We start from the raw sequence: 11396 nt of genomic DNA on the forward strand, positions 1-11396 counted from the left end.
TGGTGGGTTTATTTTATAGCCTCTTCATCCCCTTTGCCTTCTCCTAACCACACTGGCGCTGTAGTATAAACAAAATAAACAAACAAAAAAGACTTTTCCTCTCTCTGTTAAATCCTAGCTCAAGTTTGCGGTCTAACACCAGCTCTGACAGGATACACATTTCAAATCTGACATATTGTAATCACAAAACAGAACATAAAATTAGTTTTTCTACCTTATGTTGTCTGGTAATTATTCAAATTTTGTTGGTCTCAGGCTCTGGTTGTCTTCTGATAACTTGATTGCCAGAGTCTCCTTCTTTCTCCCTGCTAACCATCCATCTTCCATCTCTGTCCTCCCCTTTTGTTTCTCTTCCCTCCCCAGGAGGTCTGGCATCTTTCCTTTTTTCATCTCCCTCCACAGATCCATCCTTTCATTCAGCATCTCTCCTTCCTTCCCTACCACCCCAGGGTCCACCATCTCTCCCTTTCTTTTCCCAACTACCCTCCTATCCAGTATCTCTATCCCCCCTCCACATCATCCTTTGCGTCCAACTTCTCTCCCTTTCTGTTCTTTCCCTCCCTAAATCCCATTGTCCATCATCTCTCTCCTTCTCCTCTATTTTCAGACCCATTTCTTCCTCCCCAAAGTCCAGCATATGCACATCTCTTTGAACCCCCCTTCCCTCCATCCGTGTACTTCTATACCAGGGCCCTCCTCCCCTGAAAGTCTGTCCACCGTTTGAAGGCCTGCCTCCCCCCTTGAAGACCTATCCCACCCCTGAAGGCCTGCCTGTCCCCCCCCTTGAAGTCCTATCCCACCCCTGAAGGCCTGCCTGTCCCCCCCCTTGAAGACCTGTCCTCCTTTGAAGGCCTGCCTCCCCCCCTTGAAAGCCTATCCCACCCCCTGAAGGCCTGCCTCACCCCTTGAAGGCTTGTCCCCTCTTGAAAGTCTATCCCATCCCTGAAGGCCTGCTCACTCTCCCCCCCTCCCGTCGTCCAGCTTCCACCCCCCTGGCCTCCCCGCACTGTTTACCTTCCAGCCGGAACAGCCTGCAAGCAAGATCGCGGTGTTAGCGATCTTAGTACCGTTTCAGAGATGGTTCCTCCGTCACGGTCCCGCCCCTTCTCTGATGTCAGAGGAGGGGCAGGACCGCGACGGAAGAACCAGCTCCAAAGTGGTACTAAGATACTAACACCGCGATCTTGCTTGCAAGCTGTTCCGGCTGGAAGATAAACAGTGCGGGGAGGCTGGGGGGAACGGAAGGCCGAGGGGGTGGAAGCCAGAAGCCGGATGCCGGGGGGGGAAGCCGACAGCAGCACTTCCCAACTGACCCTCCCCTCTCGCCTTCTAAAGCGATTGCGGAATCTGCCGCTCCTGCTTTAGGGGGCGAGGGGGGAGGGTCAGGCGAATCGGGAAGCTGGTTTTGTTGTTTTGAACCGATTCAAATCGATTCACCCGAAGTGAATCGGTGAACCGATTCGAATCGTGAATCGGGCAGCACTACTGGCTACCACAGGATGCTGACCTCCTTACCTCTCATTTCCTTTCCTTAGAGAACTGATAGCTTATGTCTGTCACAAGTAGAGCTGGTTTAAGTACAGGACCACGTGAAGATCTGGTCCAGGGTGCTGGCGATTAAGGGTGCCAAAATATCCAGCCTTTGACCTCACCTGGTCTACAGGTCAAGCCTTTTCTCCCCTGGTCCAGTCTCTCCCCTTCTCCTTCCTCTCACCACAGATCTGGGCATTGCTTCCTCACCTCTCTCAGCCCTCCCCAGTCCTCTGTCACCACTGGTGGCAGCAGCATGACAGGATGCCTTCAGCCTGCCTTTCAGTCTTTCCTCTGCTGCATTCTGTTTGTTCTGATAGTTTTCTGTGGGTGGAATGCAACAGAGAGAAGACCCAGGGGCTGGTGAAGGCAGCCTGTCATGCTGCTGTCAACCAAAATCTGACATAAACTTTACATGATTGTGGGGTAGTGAGAGAAATGAGGGAGCAGCACCTAATATGCAGGTAGGAGAGAGATGTTGAGCCTTCAGGGGAGGGGTAAGCACCAGAAATGATGTGATGCAAGATGGCTCAGGGTACCACTATTTTTGAACCGGCCCTGTTAAGGATTATATTGTGTTTTATTTCTTAAATATATTACAGTATACACTATTACATACATTTCCTCTATGTTCTGTGAATGCAAATTACAGACACATCCTGACAGAATCTTCAAGTACAGAATATTAATGAGAAAAACGGCAATATATTAATTTCTTAACAAACAACCAAGTTTGTTTTAAAAATTACAAGAAGGCAGAACATTAGTAAGAAAAAGCCAATATATTAATTTCTTAAACGAGCAGCCAAGTTTGTTTAATTTACAAAAAGGCTCTCACCAGGACTCCTAAGAGACCAAAATAAAACATAGTAATTCATTCTCCCTAACACAACAGGGCAGTTACAGTAGATGAAAGTGTGAGGGCACTCTCGTTCACTCAGCAATAGAAATTCCTAAAATGGGCAACATCAGCGCAGCTTCACTTACCCTCCAACTCCGTTCTGCATCCATACTGCTTCCTGTCAGGGAGCTCCGCCCACTGCAACAATAATAAACGAGTTCACTAATGAATAGCTGGCTAACCCAATCAGCGTTTAATATCAAAAACCTATGCCAGATATCTCCTGGGCCAACCAATGCACATGTTAGTAGAACATCGAATTATATACATTTCTCCCTCTGTATTCGCGGTTTCAATTATTCACAGTTTTTAGCTTGCTGGCTCCTCCCCCCAAATTACATCAGCTTGCATAGAGAAATCACTGATGCCAAGCGTTTACAGAGAAAATCGCTGATTCCCAGCACTTTGTTCACCGTGTTTTGCCTCTCTTTCAGAAACAGGCCAGGTCTCCCACCATGTTATTTGCGGTTTCACCATATTCACGATGGTTTTTAATAGAAAACAGCAAATAATATTTAAAAAATTATTTGCGGTTTTTCAGTATTTGCGGTTCTGTTAATCCCCTATCAAAGCGAATACGGAGGGAGAAGTGTATTCCCATTTCCCCCGCCCTCAACCGGTTGCAATGAATCAAATGCCAGTTTTCACCAGACTGCCAAAACACCGTCCTTTTCACCTTGGCGGATTTTTCTCTCCCTTGGTATCCTGGGTGGTTGCCGCAGTGGCTATTTTGCATGTAGGTTACCTAGAAAGATTTAATTAGCGCAAGTTTCAAATATGCTCCAGTGATTCTGCTCCAAATTTGTTTGTGATTCCTACTAGCTTAATTTATGTTACACTTTAGATTTTGAGGTAATGTTACTAAGCTGCCAGGAGTCAAGGGTTTCTATAACAAACTAAAATAAAAATTACATACGAAGTGTAAAGTTCAGGACGTTTTATGTAATCTGTTTAATTCGATTTCAAACCTCTGGCTTCATTTCTGAAAACACACGCAACCAGACTGCCCAATTAGCTTGGCAATTCAACTTTTACCCATTCCCCTATCCTAAAACCACATTTGGCCCCGTAAAGAGTTCCTCTAGACTCCTCAATCCAACAGTGAGTCTCTGTTTCACCAATGGCTGCTTCAGGGGTTGTTGCTGTAGAGACCGATAGGATTGCACCTCCACCATGCTTGTATTCCACGCTCAAATATACAAAATGGCACGCCATTTTGTATATTTGAGCATAAACAGTAAAAGAAGTCCAACAAGGTCTGCAGTGCAAAAGCAGCAAGCGAGAAGCAAAAAGAAAACTGCAGACTAGTATGTACAAGACGCAGACTGTTTATTATACCAAATATTTAATGCAGTTAAATGTTACCACCTTATTACAAACCAAGAGACCCGACACGGTCCGTGTTTCAGAGAATACGCCTTCTTCAGGGGTCCTAATGAATATAAATAGCAGATCTAAGAAATGCATACATGAAGAATACAAAAATGGTGTGCAACTATGACAATGTAATAAACTTTATAAAGTGGTGAAACAGTGATAGTGTTATAAAAGCCTGAGGCTTCAAAAAGATTTATTTTATATACATGAACAGGGACAAAATGTTATTATAAATATTAAAAAAGGACAAAAGAGGGGGTCACGTGATGATATGAGCGAGTGAGGACGTCTCCTCGTTCGCTCCGGGACAGCCCTGTGAAATCGTGCCTGATTTACAGCCCATCCAACTTTAACTGCAGCTTGAAAAGCACCCGACGTGAATCGCCGTTGCATGGACCGGTATCTCGCCAGGTCGCCCGACTCTATGCCGCCGAAAATAGCCAAAAAAGATAAAGACCGTGCAAGACTCGTGGAACCTAAAATGGCGGCGAGCCCCGCGACGGCGGTCTCTGGCCTGACTGAATCGGCCCTGAGAGATATAAAAAATGCTTTGGAGCAGGTCCTGGGGCCCCAAATGGAGACGCTTACTGCCCGGATCACCAGCATTGAATCCTTGCTTGCAGCAGCTGCAGCCCGCACGACGGAGCTTGAGAAGAGGATGTCAGACCTCGAGGACTCCACTACAGCACGGGGCACTGAAATTGACACGCTGCAGGCGCAGGTTAGGGCTCAGGCAGACAAACTCGATGACCTGGAAAACAGGTCTCGTCGCTCTAACCTGCGTCTGATGGGCATCCCCGAGACGCTGCCGGACCGCTCTCTGCCGGAAAGATTAGAGAGCTGGTTTAAGGCGGAATTTGATCTGCGCCCTTCGATGGGTCCCCTGCACATTGAGCGGGCCCATCGTTTAGGCCTTAGACCTGGCCTGGAGGCGCGCCCGCGCGTGGTGATCCTAAAACTCCTGAATTACCAGCACAAGATTGAATTGCTGTGACAATACAGACTGATGAAAGATACTCTGAAATTTGATGGAAATCCGGTCCGCATTAGCCAGGATTTTTCTGTGGCCCTGCAGGAGCGGCGGAGACCATATTACCCTCTGTGCTCCCGTCTGGTGGATTTGAAGCAGCGTTTCCAATTTACTTACCCGGCTCATCTGAAGATTCAATGTAATGGCCTTTGGAAATCATTCCAGACCCCGGAGGCCGCAGATGACTACATCAAACAGCTAGCGGTTCCGAATGAATGACTTGCGTGAGGGATATGGCTGCGAGTGGTGGCTGACATGGATACTTGGGCTACATTACGTTTGAAGAATACACGCTTCAGGATGGTTATCTTTGGAGTTGACAATTTTTGTCGGGGCTGTCCCGGAGAGGTCATTTTCTGTGACTCTAGATCTCCTAAATGGGAGGTTTTGGGTGTGTTAACAGGGAAGTGGGGGTTGGGATTTGTTCTGGGGCAGCAGCGGTGTGGTATATTTGTACTTACAGTTTTATTTTTTCTGTTGGCAAGGTACACATTCTGATCAATAGAGAGACTGATTGGGGGTTGAGTGATGGTCCTCGGGGTGAGGCTGGGCGCCCTGGGACTTATAGTTATAGTGGGCATAGATGTCTTTACAGGCACCCTATCATATATTATGGGTGATCGGAAATTACGCATACTTTCTTGGAATGTGTCAGGGATATCTTCACCTGTTAAGCGTACTAAAATATTGAATCAACTGAAACATCACTCTGCAGATATAGCTTGCTTACAGGAGACCAGACTGACTGATAGTGAACACTTGAAACTTCGGAGAGGCTGGGTTGGAGAGATATTCTTTGCCTCCTCTCCGGGGAAAAAAGCTGGGGTGGCAATATTATTTCGTAAGGGCTTTTTAGGGGTCATACGGGTCCTACGACGCGACCCCCTGGGCAGGTATTTACTAGTGAAAGTGGAGGGGCCTAGTGGGGCATTTCGATTATTGGTGGGCTATGGTCCGAATAACTATCAGCATGCATTTTTCCAGAATTTGGTGAATATTTGTGTGCAGGATCAGGATGGCCCTTTAATATTGGTGGGGGATATGAATCAAGTACATAATTCGGCTATGGATCGCTCAGGGTTAGCCGATGGGAAGGGGGGGAGCCAGGCCAGGGGCATTCCATACCTGTGTCGAACTCTGGGGTTGGTGGATCCCTGGAGATTGCTCCATCCGACCGAAAGGGATTATACCCACCAATCCAGAGCACATGGCTCCTTTTCCAGAATTGACTACATACTACTTTCAGAGGCGTTGTTTCCTAAAGTCACTGAGGCCACAATAGGTCCCCTAGAAATATCTGATCATAATATGATTTGGCTCGACGTGACATTGGGGGGTCCTACAGGTCCTGGGCCAGGTTGGCGTTTTCCCTCTTACTTACATACTGATACACACTTCACCTCATATTTGCTGGAGAAGTGGGAGACCTACTGCACACATAATGCCCAACACATACACCAGCCAACTTTGTTTTGGGATGCGGCCAAGGCGGTATTGCGTGGTGATATTATTGCATATGTTGCGACTAGAACCCGTCGAATAGCATGTCGCATAGTACACCTAGAAAGACAGTTAACAACGCTGAAACAAGCCTTATTGCAGGACCCCTCTGACGCCAACCATGAAGAATATAGGGCGGTGCTCACGACCTTAAATGCGTTAATTCATGAACGTACTAAAAAACTCCTGTTCTACCGTAAATTTCACTTTTACAAACATGGTAATAAAGCCGGGAAGTTATTGGCTTCTATAACTAAGAGTTGGAAGGGATCTCGTTATGTCCCCACAATACGAGATGGATCTGGTAAATTTTTAACTGCTCCAGGTGATATCTCGGAGGGTTTCCAGAAATATTTTGAACAATTCTATGCGTCCCCTGGCCCCTACGCAGGTCCTGATGTATATGACTATCTTGCAGATGCGGGGTTACCTCGCCTGACAGCTGCTCAGATATCTAAGTTAGATCGCCCGCTACATGCCCTTGAAGTGACCCAGGCCATAAACACTTTAAAATCTTGTACTGCACCAGGTCCGGATGGATATTCCCCTGAATTTTACAAAATCTTGTCCCCGGTTATAAGCACCTCTCTTTTAAATTATTATGTTTCTATTCAGGACAGTGGGGCTTTCCCTAGACACTGTAATGTAGCTCTGATTACTTTAATCCCAAAGCCCTCTAAACCACCGGACAGTATGGATTCATATCGCCCCATCTCACTACTGAATGTGGATGTCAAGATACTGGCTCGAATATTGGCGGACCGACTAGCCCGTATTTTGCCCTCCATTATTGTACCTGAACAAGTGGGTTTTGTTAGAGGCCGACAATCTACGGTTAATGTTCGCCGTATACTTTTAGCTTATTCTCGTGCGCAGCTGGAACAACGCCCGGGTTTGTTGGCTGGCCTTGATGCAGCTAAGGCCTTTGATAAAGTTCATTGGCATTATCTGTTTCAGGTCCTTCACTATGTAGGGCTTCCTCCTGGATTTATGTCCTGCCTTCAAGCTCTATATACTAATCCGACGGCCTCGGTGTTGGTCAACGGGATACGTTCCTCACCGTTTGAGATAGGTAGGGGGACCCGACAGGGATGCCCATTATCTCCCTTATTATTTTTATTATACTTAGACCCACTGTTGCGTACCATTCTCAGAGATGATGTCCTTACAGGTCTTTCGGAAGGTGAGTCCCAATTGCGAGTGCTGGCCTTCGCGGATGACCTCTTACTTGCACTGGGGGACCCGCATACTTCCTTACCACGAGCGTTGGAAATATTAGATGAATTTCACCTCTATTCGGGCCTGGAATTAAATAGGCAGAAATCTCTAGCTCTCCCTACACTATTGGAGGTACAACAGACTTGGCCGGGTGAATTTCCTTTGCAGTGGGCCTCCTCTTCTCTGACATACTTAGGTGTGATTATTCCCAGGAATCTAAATAAACTATACATTGCTAATGTCTTGCCCTTACTTCGTAAATCCTCTCACACCTTGCAGGGTTGGCGGCAACTCCCCCTTTCATTGTCAGGCCGTATAGCCCTTTATAATATGATGGTGCTACCTCAATGGACATATATACTACAAATGTTACCAGTCATGCTGTCTACAAAACACTTAGCGCTCCATAGATCCCATTTATCACAATTCTTGTGGCAGGGTAAACGAGCGAGGATAGCCTTGACCAAACTAACGCTGCCGCTCACTAAAGGGGGGTTAGGATTATTATGTATAGCTAGACTAAATCTGGCTTGTCAGCTACGTCACATACATGATTGGTTTTGTAATACTACTGATTTCTCATTGCCTGTGATTGAATGCTTCTTTTTTCAGCCCTTTCATTTTAGCTATCTCCTCCATACCTCTAGGTTGCCTGATATGCCCCAGTTGCGGTCCCACCCACTTCTGCCTGCAATGCGTAAAGCCTGGAAATTGTTCTGTAAGGCACTTGGGACTACTTCGCACATTACACCTTACCTGCCCATAGTGGGTAATGGGGACTTTCTCCCTAGTTTGGACTCTACAGTGATTCGACGTTGGTCCCGTGCCGGCCTTACATATGTGTTTCAGGCCGTTCAGCCTACTGGTTCTCCATTATCCTTTGGCGACCTACAAGAGAAATATCACCTCTTACCCACGGATTGGTTGGCGTACCGGCAGCTTCACCATTACTTGCACGCTTTGACTCCACTGGGGCTCTGTGAGGTGATTCAAGACAACTTTCAAGAAGCACTTTCTCTTACAGCACAAGAGTCTGTGCCGCTTCGTTTCTATCATAAGTGGTTACAGGGGCGTGCTGGTGACTTGGACTTCTCTTCTTTGGCACGGAAATGGACTGTAGATCTTCAACTACCTATATCGGCTGATGTACTTCGAAAGGGCTTGCGTGCTGGCAGGACTGCTACTATCTGTGCTGTTGAGAGAGATCGGAATTATAAGTTCCTCCTCCGAGCCTTCTATACACCGAAAAGGACACATACCATGGGACTTAGTGTGGGACATTGTTGTGGTAAATGCGCCTGTCCTATGGCATCGTTTGGACACATGTTTTGGTCCTGCCCCATGATCTCTTCCTTCTGGATGCAAGTGGTGACTTGGGTGGCACGGCTCTGGACTTGCTCTTGGAGACTACACCCCAGTTTTCTCTTTACCCTGCAGATTCGATTTCATCCGCCCATACCAGGCTGTGCAGCCTTTATCCGAAAAACGGTGCTTCTGGGACGGAAATGTATATTATTACAATGGCTCTCGCCTCAACCCCCTACTATCTCACAATGGAGAGCCTTAATGCTACACCAAATGCTGTTGGAGCGCCGTGAGATACTGGACTTATCCTCCAAATCTGGACGTCTCTACTATAAATGCTGGCATCTATTTAGTTTGACTTTCACTACTTATGTTCAATCCCAACTTTGGTCTGTTTGAATTTCTTCGTTCCATTTGTTTTTGATTACACCGCTGCTGCCGGGGTGGGGGGGGGGTGGGGGGGGAGGGTGGGGGGGTTTGGTTGGGTGGGCGGGGATTGGTTTTTTGGTATGTTTTGAAAAACGTATTGCTGTGCCTATTGTTCCGCAAATTCTGTTTAATAAAAATGATTCAAACAAAAAAAAAAAAAAAAAAAAAAAAAAAAAGACAAAAGATAGAAGACAAAACAAAGATATGTGCATAAGAACTGTACATAAAAATGTGCTAAAATGCTGATGTACAGAAGGGACAATAGGTAAGACACAGGACAGATGAAAACATAAAAGAGGATACGTGAAAGCTGTGCAAGACAATGTGCAAAAATACTAATGTTCATTATGATGTGGAAAAGTGCCACATGCTAGACATAAGTTACTACTAAAACTACAAGTATTGCACGCTGGACATAAGTCACTGTTAGAGCTACAATCAGAATTGTGAAGTGAAAGAAAAGAGACCTACCATGATTGACAAGGTTTGTAAAAAACCGCAAAAAAAAATTGTATTAAACTGAAATGGAGAAAGGAGAAAATGAAAAACTATAAAAATAATCATGAAAAATATATAAGTAAAGACAATAGAGATAAATAGCTAAGAAGAAAAAAAAAAAAAAAAATTTAAATTGAATCAGGTTGGGCAGACTGGATGGACCATTCGGGTCTTTATCTGCCGTCATCTACTATGTTACTATAAAAACATATCATATCATCAAATTCATATGATGATCCTTTTTTCAAACATGTTAAAAAATGAGGCATAGGTAAAAAGATACTTGTTAAAAAAATGAGGCATAGGTAAAAAGATACATGTTAAAAAGTCCATGTTGGAAAGTTAAAAGGTAAAAGAGATCAAGTTCAAAATATGATCTAATCAGCATTACCAGGCTTTCTGGATACAAGTTAAGAGCAATATGTATAAAAAAGTGTATGTAAAAACAGAAATACGGAGCTTGCATGAGATGTATATAAAAGAAACACACAAAATGGATGTGGGCTCCATTATAAAATATACCACCAAATACACACTGCCTTAGTAGAACAGAGCATAAATCGACCTTTTTATAGCCTGAAAAAAATTACCTCGAGGTATTCTCAATTTTAAAACATGCAAAAGTAAGAATGGAGTATAAAACTTACCAACTGCCTGTTTAAAAGAAGTCACCGACCAGCAGTGCAGCGCTAAATAAAACTGAAACGAAAGCAACGTAGCTGTTGGAAGTCTGAGGTTAAAAAGGAGCCATGCTAAGATGTGGATTGGGCAGAGGGCGTGTCCAAAGGGTGAAAGTTTAAAACATAATCTGTGAATGAAAGATGGGCTGGGTGGCGTGTCTGAAAATAAATCTCACTTGCCAGGGCGTAATCTATCGTGCTATAATCTAAAACTGGCCACAAAAGGGAGGAAAAAAAGTGTGTGTGTATATATAATTAATTAAGAAAAGTGGAGGAAAAGAGTAAAAGCAAAACCAAAACGAGGCTTGATATTCCTTCTAAACAAAACCAAAACGAGGCTTGATGTGCCTTCTGAGAAATAAAACTAGAAAGAGGCTTGGTATGCCTTCTGAAAACAAGTAATCATAGTGCCTTAAGAGAGATGAACTCTATTATGGAAAGTGCCACTGAAGAGAATAGAAGTGCAAGATGCAAACAAATCAAAAAAACATATAGTGCCTTAGGAGAGATAAACTCATTCAAAAGAAGTGCCATTGAAGAGAATAGAAGTGCCAACAAATCGAAAAAGGGGAAAAATGCTATTAGACCTTGAGGAACAAAATATAACTGATGTGATAATTGCAAGTGAATAGTGGCCTCAGCGAACATGGATATTCGATAGTCTTTTCATTTAGGTTCATGACCCTCTAACCTTAAAATATCCAATTGTGATATAGTAAACGATCAAATATGATAAATTGAAAAAACAATGTTAAGCATACAAGTTTCAAACATAAAAGCTGTCATACATTAAAACATCTAATACATATATGAGTATATATAAGACACAAAAGGGATGTAAATAACATATAAATCAAAGAACACCAGATATGATGAACATTAGATAAAATATAATAATTAATTAAAATACACTGTTGACATGCAATCT

General features: G+C 44.4%; 1 protein-coding gene across 5 annotated transcripts in view; it reads right to left on the bottom strand.

Annotated features, from left to right (window-relative positions):
- Positions 1–10721, bottom strand: part of C8H22orf39 (chromosome 8 C22orf39 homolog) — a 32159-nt gene extending 21438 nt beyond the window's left edge. The window contains exons 1-4 of one of the 5 annotated variants that reach the window (XM_033955153.1): positions 10436–10714; positions 3800–3863; positions 3108–3176; positions 2518–2569 (exon numbers count right to left, since the gene is read on the bottom strand). In XM_033955153.1, the coding sequence (XP_033811044.1) occupies positions 2518–2541 (24 nt within the window). In that variant the 5' untranslated portion in view covers positions 2542–2569; positions 3108–3176; positions 3800–3863; positions 10436–10714. Of the gene's footprint in view, positions 1–2517; positions 2570–3107; positions 3177–3799; positions 3864–8469; positions 8749–10435 lie in introns of all 5 variants that reach the window. The other 4 variants (XM_033955151.1, XM_033955155.1, XM_033955152.1 and 1 more) reach the window with 4 other exon arrangements.
- Positions 10722–11396: the final 675 nt, after the last annotated feature.

Source organism: Geotrypetes seraphini, chromosome 8 (genome assembly GCF_902459505.1).
Source record: "Geotrypetes seraphini chromosome 8, aGeoSer1.1, whole genome shotgun sequence".
Taxonomy (NCBI): Eukaryota; Metazoa; Chordata; class Amphibia; order Gymnophiona; family Dermophiidae; genus Geotrypetes; species Geotrypetes seraphini.